This window comes from Anas platyrhynchos, chromosome 7 (assembly GCF_047663525.1).
Source record: "Anas platyrhynchos isolate ZD024472 breed Pekin duck chromosome 7, IASCAAS_PekinDuck_T2T, whole genome shotgun sequence".
NCBI classification, from domain to species: Eukaryota; Metazoa; Chordata; class Aves; order Anseriformes; family Anatidae; genus Anas; species Anas platyrhynchos.
Genome location: NC_092593.1, coordinates 19,018,248 through 19,033,974, shown reverse-complemented (window position 1 = coordinate 19,033,974; position 15,727 = coordinate 19,018,248). Strand labels below are relative to the sequence as shown.

Here is a 15,727-nt window from a genome sequence, read left to right as displayed (position 1 = left end):
AATAACTTAAGTTTTGTACTGTGAACTGTATTGGCTGAACATACTGACCAAGAGCATGAGGATTTTGACACTAAGACATAGTGGTAGAGAAGAGAATAGCCTGCATATGAATGTACTTGTTCTAAAGTTGGATTATGTTATGTTCTCTAATGAATTTTAAAATTACTTTTCCTTGGTTAGAGAATTCTACTAAAGCTTCACTGGATTCTTTTCTTTTCTTTTTTTTTTTTTTCTTAACTTATTTTTAGTGTATAGGAAGATGTAAAACTGTAATTGAGATCTACATGTCTATGTACTGGGTTTATATTAACCAGGGGTCCATATGTACCATGCACTGAGATTGAGAAGTGATCTATGTTTGACTAGTTGGCTGTAAGTAAGAGGTACATAGAAGACAGAAATTGGGAGACTTCTGCCTTTCTCAGGACCAAGGTGATTTTTAGATACCTCTTTGTGAGATGTTAATACATGCATTTAGCATTGCTCAGTCATGTAATGAAAAATAACCAAGACTCATTTTTATCATGGCTTGTAAGAAATGGGTTCTCCACTCTGATTCAGAGGTTAACGTGAGTCTGAATTTAAAAACAGCCATTCTAAAAACAAACAATTCACTTTCAATGTACCTTTATCCTGCAGTCTTTAACTCCATGAGTGTTCAATCTTCATGATAGGTATTCTTTTCAAGGACTTTGGAAAAGTTATGGATGCCAATCAGTGTGAATTGCATTAAATCACCAAGATTTTTCAGAAGTATGGTAATTACTGTAAACCCTTCTAATAACTGCTGTGAACAAAATGAAGAAAACTTTAATAGAATGGATTTTTTCTCTAGGAAGAGACAAAGTAGGTATGATCCTTACCTATCTGCCTGACAACAGTGTGTCACAAATTCACAATGCAACACCCCAAAATTAATCTGCTGCAATGTTCCTTGTGTAGCAGATGGTTTTTTCCTCTTTCCGAGGACTCAACAGAAGTTTATATGCCATCTTCATCAGATAAGGAAGAGATGGAGTCTCAGCCTCCATTTATGTTAGGATAGACTGAGGTTTGCCATTTAAGTTTCTTTATGTTTTAGAGTGTATAACCGTATTTTAACTGTTGTTTGCTTTTTCATTTCCAGTTTCCCTTCTTTTTAAAGCAGCAGTTTGATTTCACATGTAAAGAGTAGATCTGGGAATATAATACTCCAAAGTCATTGTGAATAATTAATGCAAATAAATCATTCAGCTACTCTGCAGTGTGTTTATCTTGTATAAGTGATCCTTTGGCTGCTGAATCATCTAGCAAACCTGCTAATTTTCTCCGATTTCTGCTATTCCATGGAATTATATTATTTGATTTTTTTTTTTTTTGTCAATGATGTTTAAATTCCCTCACAGCTTCCTAGTTACTCATACACATATTACAAGTTGTACTTAAAACGCCTCTTTAGCTGCTCTTGTTTGGAATCTCCATCATCTGAAGAAGAAAAAAAAAGAAAACAACCCCCCCCCAAAAACAACCCACAACCAAGAGAGGCAGAATATTTTGAGACTCTGTATTTCAATAAATTGTCCCGTACTCCCCCTCCACTTTATTTATAAATCTGTGCATTTTTTAAGGGCTTTATTGTGTTTTTTTTTCCATCACTTTGCATTTTTTACTCTTGATTTGCTTCTTTGTGGTGAAGGCTGGTGATGGTGATGAATCTTTCACTTGCAATGTTTAATCTGTATGTTGTTTATTATTGCAATTCCTACTTACAGTATACTGAACTTCACAGTGTAATTGTTGGTATCTAGTGGTCTAATTATAGTAACTTTTTGAGCGAAGTGTCATATAACTATAGCTAATAGTTAAAAATAATCTCACTTTTTTTCTCTAAAAATAGTTGCACTATGAGTTAATTGTCTGAAGCATGGAAGTTGCTTTCTCTAGACCTTGCCTTTTGTTCAGTTTTATATGAAATTCTGAAATATTTTATAACTTGTATTACTTTTTTTTTTTTGCTTCTGTTGACCAATATTGTAAAAGTGTATGTATAAACTTCAGGATTAAATAATGGTATTTATATTTTAACACTCTCGCTGTCTTTCAAACCTTGTTTCTCTTCAGTTTTACTGACATTGTCTTTGAGATGATTGCATGTCAGCATTGTCCTCATTCTGCCATTTTTTTTAACATCATAATGTGATTGTCATAACCTTCGTTTGAAAGAACTTTGCTGCTATATTTTTGCACATAGTTTATTATAATTTGGAGATCTGCATAATTTAACCTCCCTCTTTATAATACAACATATTTACACATCTAGAGCAGTAGTCATAAGAGGAAGTCTAAGTGCTTTACAAATCTTAATGAGTTCAATCTGTTACCCTGCTGTATAGAAACAGATTTCATTTCCCTTGCCCCATTTTACAAAAAGGAAACTGAGGGACTAATAATCACTTGCCCAAATTCAGATGAAAAATGCCTATTTTGAAACTCAGAATAGGACCTTTTTTGTGTACAGGAAACCTCAAATATTTTTGTTACTTCTCCATATTGCTGTTCAGATTTTTGTGTGCATGTGTGATTTTTTCCATTCATAGAATGGTCAGTCTCATGCTGGATTGGACAAGATAATGCTAAGAGTCAAGCAAAGGGGGGTGATTGTATGGGCTCAATGATACAGATAATTGCCAAATTGCCATAGTAATTTGTCAGAGGGCTTTCATAGAAAGTGAACAAAAATTGTTTTAGTTGATAATGTGCCTATTACCATGAATTTAAACATTTTTGAGTACCTTCTAACATAATATCCTAACAGAATGTTTGTTTGGTAGATCTTGGAAAAATTCAATGTGTTTTAGGTCATGGTAGGAAAAATAGGCATTTTTCCTAGACTTTGTACTTCCTTTCTTGGCACCATGTTTTCATTGCAAGACAGAGACTTAATTAATTATTGGTACATTTAAATCTTTGGTGCTTTTTGTGGGACCTTAACTCCATCTGTCAATAACAGCTAAATGTGTACAAAGTTTACTTTTGGTCACTTGGGAGAGCAGTTATTCCTCCTTCAGGAAGTTACTTCCTTCTTTGTTATTTTCTGTCATTGTCTGTGAGTGGAGTCTTAACTTACGTTCAGTTTCTTTAAGTACAAGGTGCTCAACTTCCCCTTTAAAGGGGTTGATGGTCCTGCTATAAAAGATGATGGTTTCATTTCACTTCAAGTCTTGAAGTTCTCTTGAAGCTATACTGTTTTAGGTAAGAAGTCAGGATTCACTGTAACCAGGATTTCACATAGGTTTGTTCCAGACTTGCCTTCTTCCCCCATGTACATGCTTTCAGGTAATTGTCCCTAATCAATGGATGACAATTCTTGCCTGTCCAATTGTACACATTGACAAATCTGAGCAGAAATCATGGAGTGCCTTGTGAACCATCCTTCAGAAGAGAGGGGACATCACAGGGACATCTACAGGACAAATTTTTTGAAAGCTCATGATGTGGCAATGGAGTAAATAGTTGCTTTGCAATGAGCAGCTACAGTTAATCATTGTATCATTTAAAAAAAAAAAAAAAACAAAACTATAGACATCTACAAACTGTAAGAAACCTTTCAGCCTTGAATTTTCCTTTTTGGAAGAATATTGGAAGCTGGCCTTCTACCTGTAGTCTAGGGTATTTGAAGGGAAAGTCTTGCATTCACAAAATCAACAGCATGCTATTTTTTTTAAAAAAATAATTGACTTAATCTGTCCTTGAATAGTTTTATGAATCCAAATTTTTGCTCACTCTTATAAAAAGGCTCTCTAAAAAGTAGTCAGACTAGAAGTTGTAAAATAGTTCGGAATGCCAGAAATTTCCAAGTTGAATGCAATTCAATTTCCAATTTCAAATACACCTCAAATTCCCCTGTCCTCTGCTAATACCAGTAAGTTAAAAGAATAAAAAGAAAACAAAAACAACAAAAGCTTTGTCTACCAGGGAGTAAGATCGGAAATTTGAGAACAGAGAAATAGCCTGTTAGTTAATACTAATGACGAAGGTTAGCATTTTATCAAGCAGATCTCTAGGGACATCTGGCACCCTGGACTATAAGACTCTTTAAAGGCTGATTTTGCATACAATAATTCTGCATGTTTTTTACTTACATTACAATTTCAGTCCCATTTATGTTAAATGTAATTTTCTATTAATGGAGAAAAAGAGAGGAATGGATGAGCTAAAATTAGATACCTGTATCTTTATAAATAGAAGTGGCCTGATACATATTTAAAGATGCTGGTCATCCATTGATTTCATGGCCATACAGTTGCAACCAAAATCTTGTAACTCAGGTTATTTGATGTAGGCACCTAAATATGGACTCCATGTTCTCTGTGCTTCTTTTTCTGTTGGATCTACCTGGATTTTTTCACAAGTCAGGACTTAGTTTGAAATTTAAAACTGCTCAGTGCAGGGTATGGTCTTTCCATATGTTTGTGTCATTTCTGCAGATTGAAACTTCCAGAACAGATGGCTTGAAAATTCTGAAGAATCAGAGACTTGGACACCCTCTCTTAAAAATCTATGGAACACATTATTTAATTATTGTAGCGTAGATGATGTTTGAGTGTGGAAGGAGACTTGAGAGAGTCGAGTCCAGCTTTCTCTTGCTCTTCCCACACTGATTACCTTATATGCTCTTTTACTTATACCCCTTTTATTTAAGCAGTTTCTAATTTTTTTTCTCCTTCTCATTATTTCCTACTCTGATAGTGTCTCCTTTCTCTATTCTTTGTTAAATCCTGTTACATTTTTCAACACTGATTCTGAGTTAAGATGATGAGTGAAATAGAAACAATAATGTATTTTATTTTGAAACATTTCTTAGCAATAGAATTTTTGGAGGAATAAATGTGAAGTGGGATCTTGGTTGATTTTTATAATCTATTGAAAAGGAAAGCGGATGGGTAGGTAAGCTGTACCTCCTTGCCAGGTCCCATAGACAATGAAAATGATTGATACTTGTCCTGCTTAGTCTCGTGCTTTCCTCTTTTAAGAAGATCTTGGAGCTGCTAATTTCTTACTTCTGATGGCTTAAATGGAAGCTATTGAGATGTTTCTTCTGGCCTTGGGAATAGCTAAAATCTGTGTATTCATGAACTAGACAGGAAAGAAGATTTGAGCACAACAGAGGCAACTCTTTTTTTTTTTTTTTCTCCTAACAGTCTTCTAATAAATATAGTCAAGGCAAATTACATGGCTGGCTATAGGACAAAGCTTGAGACTATATGGTAATGAAAATGAATGATAGCTTGTTCTCAACTAGCATCTCTTTTCCTGTGTGATACTTTTGAGAAAAAAGTTTAGGGGAAAAAATGAGAGAGAGGATGACTGATCAGACTAATGCACAGCGGTAACTGCTAATAAAAGTAAAGAAGTGGTTACTCAAGCATTCTCATCCCTATAAGAGGTCAACAAAATTGGCTCTTTAGCATAATCCTGCCACCCTTTAAGTCTTAGAGCATCCTATAGTTCTGGCAAGAAAGGTATCTATTGCATCATATTTGCAATGAAACAATGGAAAGCTGATTTGATTTTTTTTGTTTCACTCCCCATGGAAAAAAAATACATTTAGAGCAAATCCTATGCTAGATGTTGCTTCAAACATACAGCAGAAAGTGTGGACAGAGCAACTTTTTCTAATTAAAATCCCCTCAAAGGTCACACTAACTGATGAGATTTACACCATCACATTCAATTCATTAAACTAAGACTGTAACAGAAGTTCAGAAGGGTCTGTTAGGTGACTGCCTGTCTGCTGTCTCCTGCTGTATTTGAATCTCTTGGAAGGAATAGGAAAGGGCACAGCATTTGTATTTTATAAAGTAGCGTGTCATAGCTATGAGCTGGGGTGATCAGTTGTCCTAGACTTGCACAGGATTTATTTCCCTATGCTGAGAAAGCCAGGTGAGAGAACTCTAAGAATACAAACACTTTTTTTTTTTCTCCTGTTGTTGTAGTGTTGTTTTGTTTTAGTCGTGCTGCTGTAGTCCAAGGCCACCTCCAAGGCTTCCGTCTCCCCAAGTTGAATGGCTGCATGCAGCTCATTATCATGACTTGTGTTGCTGTCTTCAGCATTTTAAAATGTCTTTTTCCTATTTCTTCAGCAATAAGAGTCTAGTCATCTGCACTGCGACTCTTAACCCTTTTAAAAAGAGTTTCTCTAAAAATCATCCATCAAGGGCCTCAACATGGGCTGTACGTGATCTTGCTGTAAAACAAGCACAACACCTCACTTGATGAGCACCTGAAGAAAACCGTAGTCACTAGCACTAGTTTGTGCTCACAGTGTCCCTAGCTGATGTGGATCCTTGTCCTGGCTTTATTGGAAGCATGTGGAGAATTGTTAGGAAAGTCACTTTAATCTTCTCTGTATCTTTCCCTCTCCCATAATGTCACTCTCCTGGCACTTAAGACTGTAAAATTTTTTAGAATAGCCTGACACAGAGGCTAATGAAGCTGTCTGCCCTTTAGTACTGCCCAGAATAGGACATGTCTTAAGGTCGTAAGGTCTACTCAACTGTACAGCCCACCACCCCATTCACAGTGTACCCTGCCAGACAGCTCTTATTTTTGTCTTTGAATCCTTGTAAACACTTAATGGATTTAAATACTTCATGCCAGTTTATCTTGAACTGCAAACCATCATTTGTGTGTGACTGGAGTAAGGGTTTAAGTTGTGTATGGAACAAGACCATGCTGCCAGCAGACTGTTGTTACCAGTCTAACTTGTTTAACAGTGGGAATGCTGCTAAAGCATATAAATCTTGTAAAACCAACAAGAGCTATCTGCCATTGTTGTTTTGCCAGTATTGATCCTTAATTTAATATTGATGTAGTCTTTTTGCCTTTTCTATTACATGTAAGTACTTTGCTGTAGCTAGGCCCGTGGAGACCATGGATTAACTTTCTCTGAGGCCTGCCTATTTTCTCTAGAAGGCTGCTTTGAGGATGTTGATTGATGAGCAGAGATGATGAGCTGAAATATTAAAGCAAATCATCATGGACTTCATGCTGATTTGATATGCTGGGACAAAGTTTGAAACAGAACTGTTGTAGTTACATAAAGAAAAGCAAATTTATTTATTTATTTTTTGAGAGGAGTATGGTCATCAGCGTGTTCTAATATGTAAGTGGTTTTCAAATGGAGTCTGCTCTTCTTGTTCAGATGTTAGGATAGCATGGGTGAGATGGCCTGATCTTTTAAAATTATTTTTAAATTTATTTTTGGATTTCTGCCATTAGTTGGAGGGAAGCAGGTGCCAGGATGTACAGTTGGAACTCGCAGCTGACTTGCCTACCAACTTTGGCACAAAACAGAGAAGGAGCCGCTGTAACAAGTTGAGACAACAATCTGTGGCTGATTGTTCCTTAGATGCTTGAAACGAGCATTAGTTTAGTAAGGTAGTAATAGAGGCCTGACTTAAAATAATCATAGAATCATTAAGGTTGGAAAAGACTTTCAAGATTATGTGGTCCAACCATAGACCTACTACCAATGTCACCCACTAAACCGTGTCCTTCAGCATCAGGTCCAACCTTTCCTTAAACAGCCCCGGGAATGGTGACTCCACCACTTCCCTTGACAACCTGTTCCAATGCCTGACTACTCTTTCTGAGAAGAAATGTCTCCTGATTTCCAACCTAAACCTCCCCTGGCACAACTTGAAGCCATTCCCTCTAGTCCTCTCACTAGTTATGTGTGAGAAGAAGCCTACTCCCAGCTCCCAACAGCTTCCTTTCTGGTAGTTGTAGAGAGCACTAAGGTCTCCCCTGAGCCTCCTCTTCTCCAGACAGTTCCCTCAGCTGCTCCTCACAGGACTTGTGTTCCTGGCCCTTCACCAGCTTCATAGCCCTTCTCTGTACATGTTCCAGGGCCTTGGTGACATTTTTGTAGTGAGGGGCCTAAAACTAAACACGTTACTTGAGGTGTGGCCTCACTAGAGCAGAATACACACGCATGTTCATCTTTAAAGAACTTGTGTCTTGATGTTTAATCAAGGATTTACAGTGGTAATTAATGGTAATGGTATGTTTAATGTTATATCAAGTCTTCTATTCTTAATTCACATATTTACCTGAATGTTTGTGTTTATAATTAAATCTTGAACATCTGTATTGTTTTAGGGACTATGTCACTATTCCAATATACATGACAACAAATAAGAGTTGATCCTGATATCAGAAGCCTCAATATTTTTCATTTTTTGAGTTTTGTCTACTTTATTTTTTAAAAAATACTCTTTAAACAGAAATAAAAGGAAAAAACGCAACCTAATACTGAGTTTCTGGACTGTTGTGAAGAATTTAAAATCATTTTGTTTAAAAACAAAACAACAACAACAAAAAACCACACCCTTTTTGGTGACTTAAATGACCCTTTTTGGTGACTTAAATGGGATTAGTTCCTGTGCAAAGTTTCTGACAATAGGACACTAGTGAATTGTGTCTATTCCATCCAACTTGCTGATTAATCTGATTCACTCTCCTGCAGAGAAATAAAACAAATATCTAAATTGACATCTTCTTTCCAGCAGTCTGTATGCAATAAGACTTGTTCTTTTGGTTTGAAACTAAGCATGAGCAGGTGTAGCCAAAGGTGCACCTCTTCAAGAACTTAGTGGGTACCCAATTCTTCAGGACTCTAAAATGTGTACCAATATTGAAAAATATGAATTTTTAATGAAATTTAAAAGTTAAAAGGACAAAGACATGTCATGAAAGTTTGTATTGCCTCCTTCCAAATACCCCACCAAACACCCTTAAGAGAATAAAAACTTGGAAAAACTACCAAGATAAAACAATAAAAATTGTCTACTTTGCTCTGTTTTTTGCATGTAGGTCTTTCAGGACTTTTTGTTTTCCTGGTCTTAATATGATGATAACTCTTTCCTGTATTGATGGTTTTGTTTCTGTATATGTGTATATATGTGTTTTTTAAAATAAATAAATAAATAGAACTCATAGCTCCAATTCTTGCCAGTGAAAACTTGAAGTAGCTCTGTAGCATCCCTTATTTGTATTACCTACAGAATTGTGATGATCTTGAATCCAAGTGCTGTTCCTTCAACTAGCTCTGACTTCTTTCTACAGCTCTGCATTCACAGAATCTTTTAGTTTCACCATTTATCCTCTGTGATTTCTTCTTTAGCTTATATAAGAATGTGCAGTTTATTTACTTATCCATTACAATATTTTTTTTTTTTAAAGCAGACAGACCAGTCTATATTGTGTCTTGTGATAAGGGATGTCCAGTCATCAAATTTAGTAGTGAATACACTTTGTTCAACTGTTTTGTTCTCAATAACAATTACATACTCAACTGCACTAGAGAGAATCAGATGTCTTTAGTACTGCATCTTATGTTTATAGGTTCTGGTCTGTTGTGAATGACACTGAGAAAAGAACATACTTGGATTAACTGAATATTAAGTTCATGGATATTTCAGCACTTTTATTTCTTGCAGGTAATTAAAGTTTATAGTGAAGATGATACTAGCAAAGCTTTGGAAGTCCCAACTGATATAACAGCCAGGGATGTATGTCAGCTGTTGATATTGAAGAACCACTATATTGATGACCACAACTGGACTCTGTTTGAGCACCTTACTCACACAGGTTTAGGTAAGACATTCTATACAACAGTATGGCATTAAAGAAGGTGTATTTTCATTTTTGTCATTTAAAGGTATAGCTCTAATACACTTAGAAATAAAGTAATGGGAGTGATGGGAGTGTGTGTGAATTTGTTCGGAGGGATCGTTTCTGTTTCTTTCCTTTCCTTTTTTATGTATTTATTTTTTATTTCTTTGTTAGCATGCCAGTAAAGTAAACTTTGTCACAATACATTTGTCTTGTTCTGCTTCATCTGTACCTGGAAGAGTGATTTGGAAGACACTGACCATTAAGGTTCTCTCTGCAAATTCTTCCTTTCTTTTCCTTGCTTTTCTTTGGTAGTTCTTCCTCTTCCATTGGTATTTCTTGCTTACCTCTAGCAAGTATTGGGATATTTTCATTGCAAATAAAATCATTGTTATCCCCAACACATCTGAGTGAAATTTCTGACATCAAGGACAGAAAGTGGTTACACAGTGCTGTCCTTTCTGGACAACAGAACTCAGTCTTCAGAAACAACATCAGAGTAGGCTATCAGTATTTTCCTTCAATACAATCAATTTGACTAGATTTAGTGTGTTGTTGGGACAAGACCAATTAAAAAGTGAAACAAACCTACTCTTTTCAACTTCCAGGTATGAATCAAAGAACTTGCATTGAAGTGCTTTTATGCTTAGTATTTTAAGTGGCTAGAACTCTTTAAACTCCTTCCACACCATCAGCATTTCCCTAAGAAAAAAAAAAGAACAAAAAGCAAGCAAATAAGACCTCTATGTGTATTATACAGTTATGCAGTTTAAAGAACTGATTTGTGGTCTCAGATTATGACTATAATTTTAAGTTATGGTCTCTATACCTTTTTGTAATGTATAGACATGATTTTGCAGCACATTAAGACAAGTTAAATACATGGAGAAGGGGGATGTTTGCAAAGGAACACAGGAAAGCCTGCATTCAGCAAAAGATGCATTCAGAAGCTTGGGTGAGCCTGGGTGAGGGTGTAGTATTAAATTGGTACTCTAATCAGACAACCATGCTTGCTTTTACAGCACTACTTTTCAGTATTTTGTTTATTTTTGATTTGGAATTACATCAAAAAAATCTAACAAGACTAATGACATAAAAATACATGTTTTGAATTTCATATCACTCAAAATTTCCATATTATTCTTAAACTTTGCAACTGCGCTGGAGTTACCACAGCTCTTCTGCAACCTCAAGGTCAGTTTTAACTTGTGCAAGGTGTTGTTTGAGACAGAAGTTTATGGGGAGCTTCCTGCATTTTAAAATATAAAGAAAATTCCTTGGATGCCCTAATTTTCAAAGAAGATTGTACTGCTACCTGGTAACTGCAGTATTTACTATTCAAAATAAAAATGCATAAATAAATGTTAAAAATATGCTTAAAAGATATTAAAAAAAAATCTCTAACTATGTATCTAGGGGATCTAAACTTGTGCATTTATGTAAAATGAACTTGACTGTGAATCTCAACCTGTATTATGTTTAACAGCCATATATACAGGATGAACTACAAAAGCTGGAACTGTTTTTTGCCCTTTTCTGCTCCTTTATCCTATGAAGACAACCACAAACGTTTTTCAGTTTTTTTTTTTGTTGTTTTCTTGCTTTGTAACATTTCAAAGGTATTTATAACCTTTTGCACTGAATGTATCAGTTGTAAGATGCTTCCAGCTCAGAGTAAGGTCACAGTTAAATCTGGGTCGAGACTGTAAATGACTGACTGCTACAGAAGAGGAGGTATAAAAATGGCTTTAGACAAGACTACTGTATAAATAGTAGAAGTGTTTTCTGTAATTTATAGTGTGGCTGGTGTTTAAGTAGTGTAATAAGTACTGAAGAATTCTCTTTTGACAAACTATGCCAGAATCATAGTGGTGGTGTTTCTCCTGGTTTATTTATCAAATAGCGTGTTTGCTTCTGTCTGAAGGGTTTAGTGGAAGATTTCCATATCAAATCATCAGTGAAGTTGCTTTTCCTATGACTGTGAATTTCTCGAAATGGTTGGTGTGCTGGTCAGAAGACATGCATTCACCATGCAGTCTTCTGAGTGGTCCAGCTGCTTTGGGTATAATTTTAGAAAAAAATGAATTGCTGATCTCCAAAAATTATTTCCTAGATCGTGAGGATGGGAATTCAATGTTACTAGTCAAATAGTCAAAGAAAGGAGTAACTTGAGATATCTTTGTTTCTTTTTTATAGTACTGATTTTTTTTTTTTTATGGTACTGTTTGATAGTTTTTTGTTTGAAAGGTTTGATATTGAAAGGTTGATCTCGACTTCCATTTAGTATATTCTTAAGCACTAGATGAATAGCATGAACAAACATTTTTCAAATGCTGACTTTGTTTTGGACTGTTTGCTGTTACTGTCATATGTCATATCTGTGGAAATTTGGACAGTCTTTTTCTGCTTCCAAGCTAAATGAATGGGTATCAAGAGGAGAAACACTGTGAGCGCGTGTCTGTGTAAATTCCAGTATGATGGTGATTAATAATTCATTCATCAATTAGTGAACATTTTCTTTAATATCTAACAGCTGTCTGAATACTACTGAGTTACATATGATTGCATGAATCTCAGTGAGCTGAGCACAGCGTTCTGCTTTTAATCAAGACAGACATTAATTACATCATTGGAGCGTGCCCTCCTTGCCGTGCGAGGTGTGTCTGCCTGCCAAGGTTAAAAAAGACAGAAGAAACAAAAGGCACCCCGGAGCCGCGCTGTCCGTGTATCCACGGCCGGCCTTCCCACAGCCCTGTACCCGCCTTAACTGCCCTGCCCGGCGGGCGCTAGGCCTGTTCGCGTCCCGTTCCCGAGCCTGGGCCGGCGCTGCCCGGACCCGAGCGGCAGTGTGAGGGGCTGCCCGCTGTCCCCCGGCCCCGGGCGCTGTCCCCCGGCCGCTGCCGGGCCCCGCTGTGCCGCCGGGGGGCACCCGCGCTCCGCGCACCGCCGGCCTGCCCCGCATCGGGGCCTGGCTTGGAGCAGCAGCGGTGCTGGGAGGGGCAGCGCGCCTCCCGCAGGTGTCCTTTAGTCCCGAGCTGCTGAATCCACAGAAATCCGCGGCTGTTCTCAGGTGCCGTGTGCCGCCTCAGCTCAACAGGCTTATTTTCCGAGGTTCCTCTTTGAGAGGCCCTGGGCCAGGCACCTCGCTGTGTTTCAGTCTCCCATCCTGTGTTCGCTGCCAGCATTCCTCCAGGCAGCCTGTCGGAAGGCTGCTTGTGGCCCTGGCCTGAGTAATCACACAAAGCACTCACTATCTGTGCAGCAGGGTTAGGCAAGGGCCTTTCTGCTTTTTATTTTATTTATTTATTTATTTATTTATTTTTCCCCACTGGGTGGCTAGAGAGGAAGCTATTTAAAATGTGGCCTGTCATGCTTTCCAATATTAAATCTTTTTCCGTGTGCTCTAAGTACTTCCCATAGTTAAGAAGATTTTGTTTTGGGCTGTAGCAGGTGGTCTGCATTTTAGAGAAAGCGGTAATAAAGAGAGTGTAGAGAGGCAGGAGGGAACTCTCGAGTCTAGCTGGAAGACAAAAAAAATTTTCTAAATAAACCAAGGTGCAGCTTTCTTATGGCAACACACGACAATTTGATTCCAGGACTGTGTTCTGGGGTATACTAACTGAGTGCTTCAGTTACGTCAAGAAAATAAGTTGCATCAATTGTAAAAGATTCTCTAATATGACACCTTAAAAATAAAGTATCAACATCCTTACCCGTCCATTGGGGTGATGCAGAATACCTTATCTTTGTACCAAGAAGTAACTCTTGAGGAAATGGTATTTTCCTAAATGTCACAATGCCAAGCTTGCAAGAGGTTTAAATGTCATCCCAGAGGAGAGCTTTCTCTGAAAGGAAGAAAAAATGCTGTTTTTGAGTAAGAGCTTCAGTTCTTTAGTGTCTCTCCCCCTGCAACTGACAAATGTATATTTTGGAGTAGAACAATCTGTCCAAACCTCTAAAATACCTGGTTTTATTTCAGTATTTTGGGGGTATTTTCTGTTTCCTGAATTACTCTGTTTTTTATTTGCATTATTTGATCTGTTTACAACAAAATGTAAATTTCATGAAGCATCTTTACATTCTGTCTTTTTGGGCTTAAAACTCAGTTAAACCCAATAGAAGTTTAACATTCCAATACCTGGTCTGTAGATCATATGAGCACTTTGTCTTCTGCTAGTCATGAGCTTGATATTTTCATATTGGGATGAAATTTAGCTGTATGAGTGTATTGTTTCTAAACTTGCTAGCTGGAAATTTCTTGAAGAAGCTTGTAGACTTGCAGGCTACAATAAGGCTGTTGTCCACCAGACTTCTCAGTGTGGAAGTATGAAGCAGTGACTGGTGAAAGAGGTGTCAAAAGAAGATTCGTATCAGGATTTTGTTGTTCTAAAGAGGTTTTTATTGTCTCAAGTTTGAGAGATTCTTATATTCTTTATATTCTTTTCATAAATTCCTTATGATAATGCAGTGAAGTCTGGGAAATGTGATCAGAAAATTGTGTGAGTTACATGTTTTTTATATTATATTTTAATTGCATTTTCCCTTTGACAGCATGATAAAGATTGGATGTTAAAACCCTATAATTGGCAGGGAGACATATATTTGGATCTTAAACCAGCCATATGAGTAGTCCTACTGCATTACTCAGAGTATGCATTTCTTAAGCATGCACAACACATCTACAGGAAAATTCTTAAATTCTTTCCCATAAATGCATTTAATATTGCTTGGCAATTGAAAAGTTCTTTCAAGAATCTATTCTGCAGAAGCAATATAAAGTAGTAAGAATACAGATTCTGACCTCCACTGCTGTATTCCCCATAATTGAGTTCTTTGTCTTTTCTTCCCTTCCCCTTTACCTATTTCAAAACCAATCTGCACATTAGGACTCACTTTGTAGGCTTTGGGTTTGTTTTGTTTTTAGTTTTTCATGGCTTTTACTGTTCCTTTTGCATATGTTAGTGCTACAGCTGCTAACGTTCTCAGTATCTCTGGCTTGTGCAAAAGCGTTAAAACGCTGAAATGCCCTATGTTCATCTGCAGTTTGAGAAATGCTTCAAAAGACAGCAGGGTCCAGGGGAGAAGGCAGCTTTCCCATGTTGTGGACGGCTTACAATTTATGAATGCTTCATTAGAGAAGGGGGTGTCAGGAAGACATTCCAGACACCCCAGGCAAGGTGAGTAGAGATGAGTTGTTGAGGTGGTCTGCTTCCTGCTGCGCCATGCATCACAAGGCAGGAACTGCCTGTGGCTTCTGTTGCATGGAGCCTATGGATTTGGTCATGTAACAGAGCTGCCTCTGTTTAAAAAAAGCAACCAAACAAAAAAACCAAAGCTACATGAACTACCTCAGACATTAAAGTTGAGCCCATTTCAACTGGGGTGGAACAGTAACTTGGTGTAACATGCACCTGATTAATGGGCTGTGCTCAGATTGCTTGTTTAATGTTTTGTAACATAAGTAATTTTAATTATTTGACCTCTACATCTTCGTGTTTTACTGTTTATGTTCTTAGGTGCAGATTATGTGCTGTTTTTTGTTGTTTTTACAGGAAGAGCTATAGAAGACCATGAGTTAGTGATGGAAGTTCAGTCAAACTGGGGAATGCAAGAGGAAAACAAATTCTATTTTAGAAAATATTATGCCAAATATGAATTTTTCAAAAATCCTGTGGTAAGTCATAGCGTTATATCTGTGAAGTGGTGCATTTGCTGGTGCTGCAAAATAGTCTTTTTTTGTTACACTCAAGCAGAGTGTAAAGATGTTAGTGTAATGCAAGTCAAAAGGAATAACTGGGAGGAAGTTTATGGGACCAAGAAATATATTACAGTGCTTGTATATGGTGGCCAGTAACTTTGTTGAAATTTTAAAGTATCAGTGTTCTTACCTTTTTTTTTTGTGAGGATGAGGGAATAGGAGAGAGACATGGATTTAATTTTCTTGAAGTTTACATGTTGACCTATAACAAAATGAGAATTATTTGAAGTTAAGTTTCCATTAAGTGACAACAAAATATAAAATGAAGCAGTACAAGGAGAAGCATCTGTAGCAAAGATGATTTTATTGCTA

The 15,727-nt window shown here is 37.0% G+C and overlaps 1 protein-coding gene across 7 annotated transcripts in view; it reads left to right on the top strand.

The window, feature by feature from the left end:
* The window catches only part of GRB14 (growth factor receptor bound protein 14), a 63,033-nt gene that overhangs the window by 26,948 nt on the left and 20,358 nt on the right, over positions 1-15,727 (top strand). For 6 of the 7 annotated variants that reach the window (XM_072040901.1, XM_038182375.2, XM_038182374.2 and 3 more), the window contains 2 exons: positions 9,483-9,639; positions 15,210-15,331. In XM_072040901.1, the coding sequence (XP_071897002.1) occupies positions 9,483-9,639; positions 15,210-15,331 (279 nt within the window). Of the gene's footprint in view, positions 1-9,482; positions 9,640-12,974; positions 14,835-15,209; positions 15,332-15,727 lie in introns of those variants that run through there. The other variant, XM_072040899.1, reaches the window with a different exon arrangement.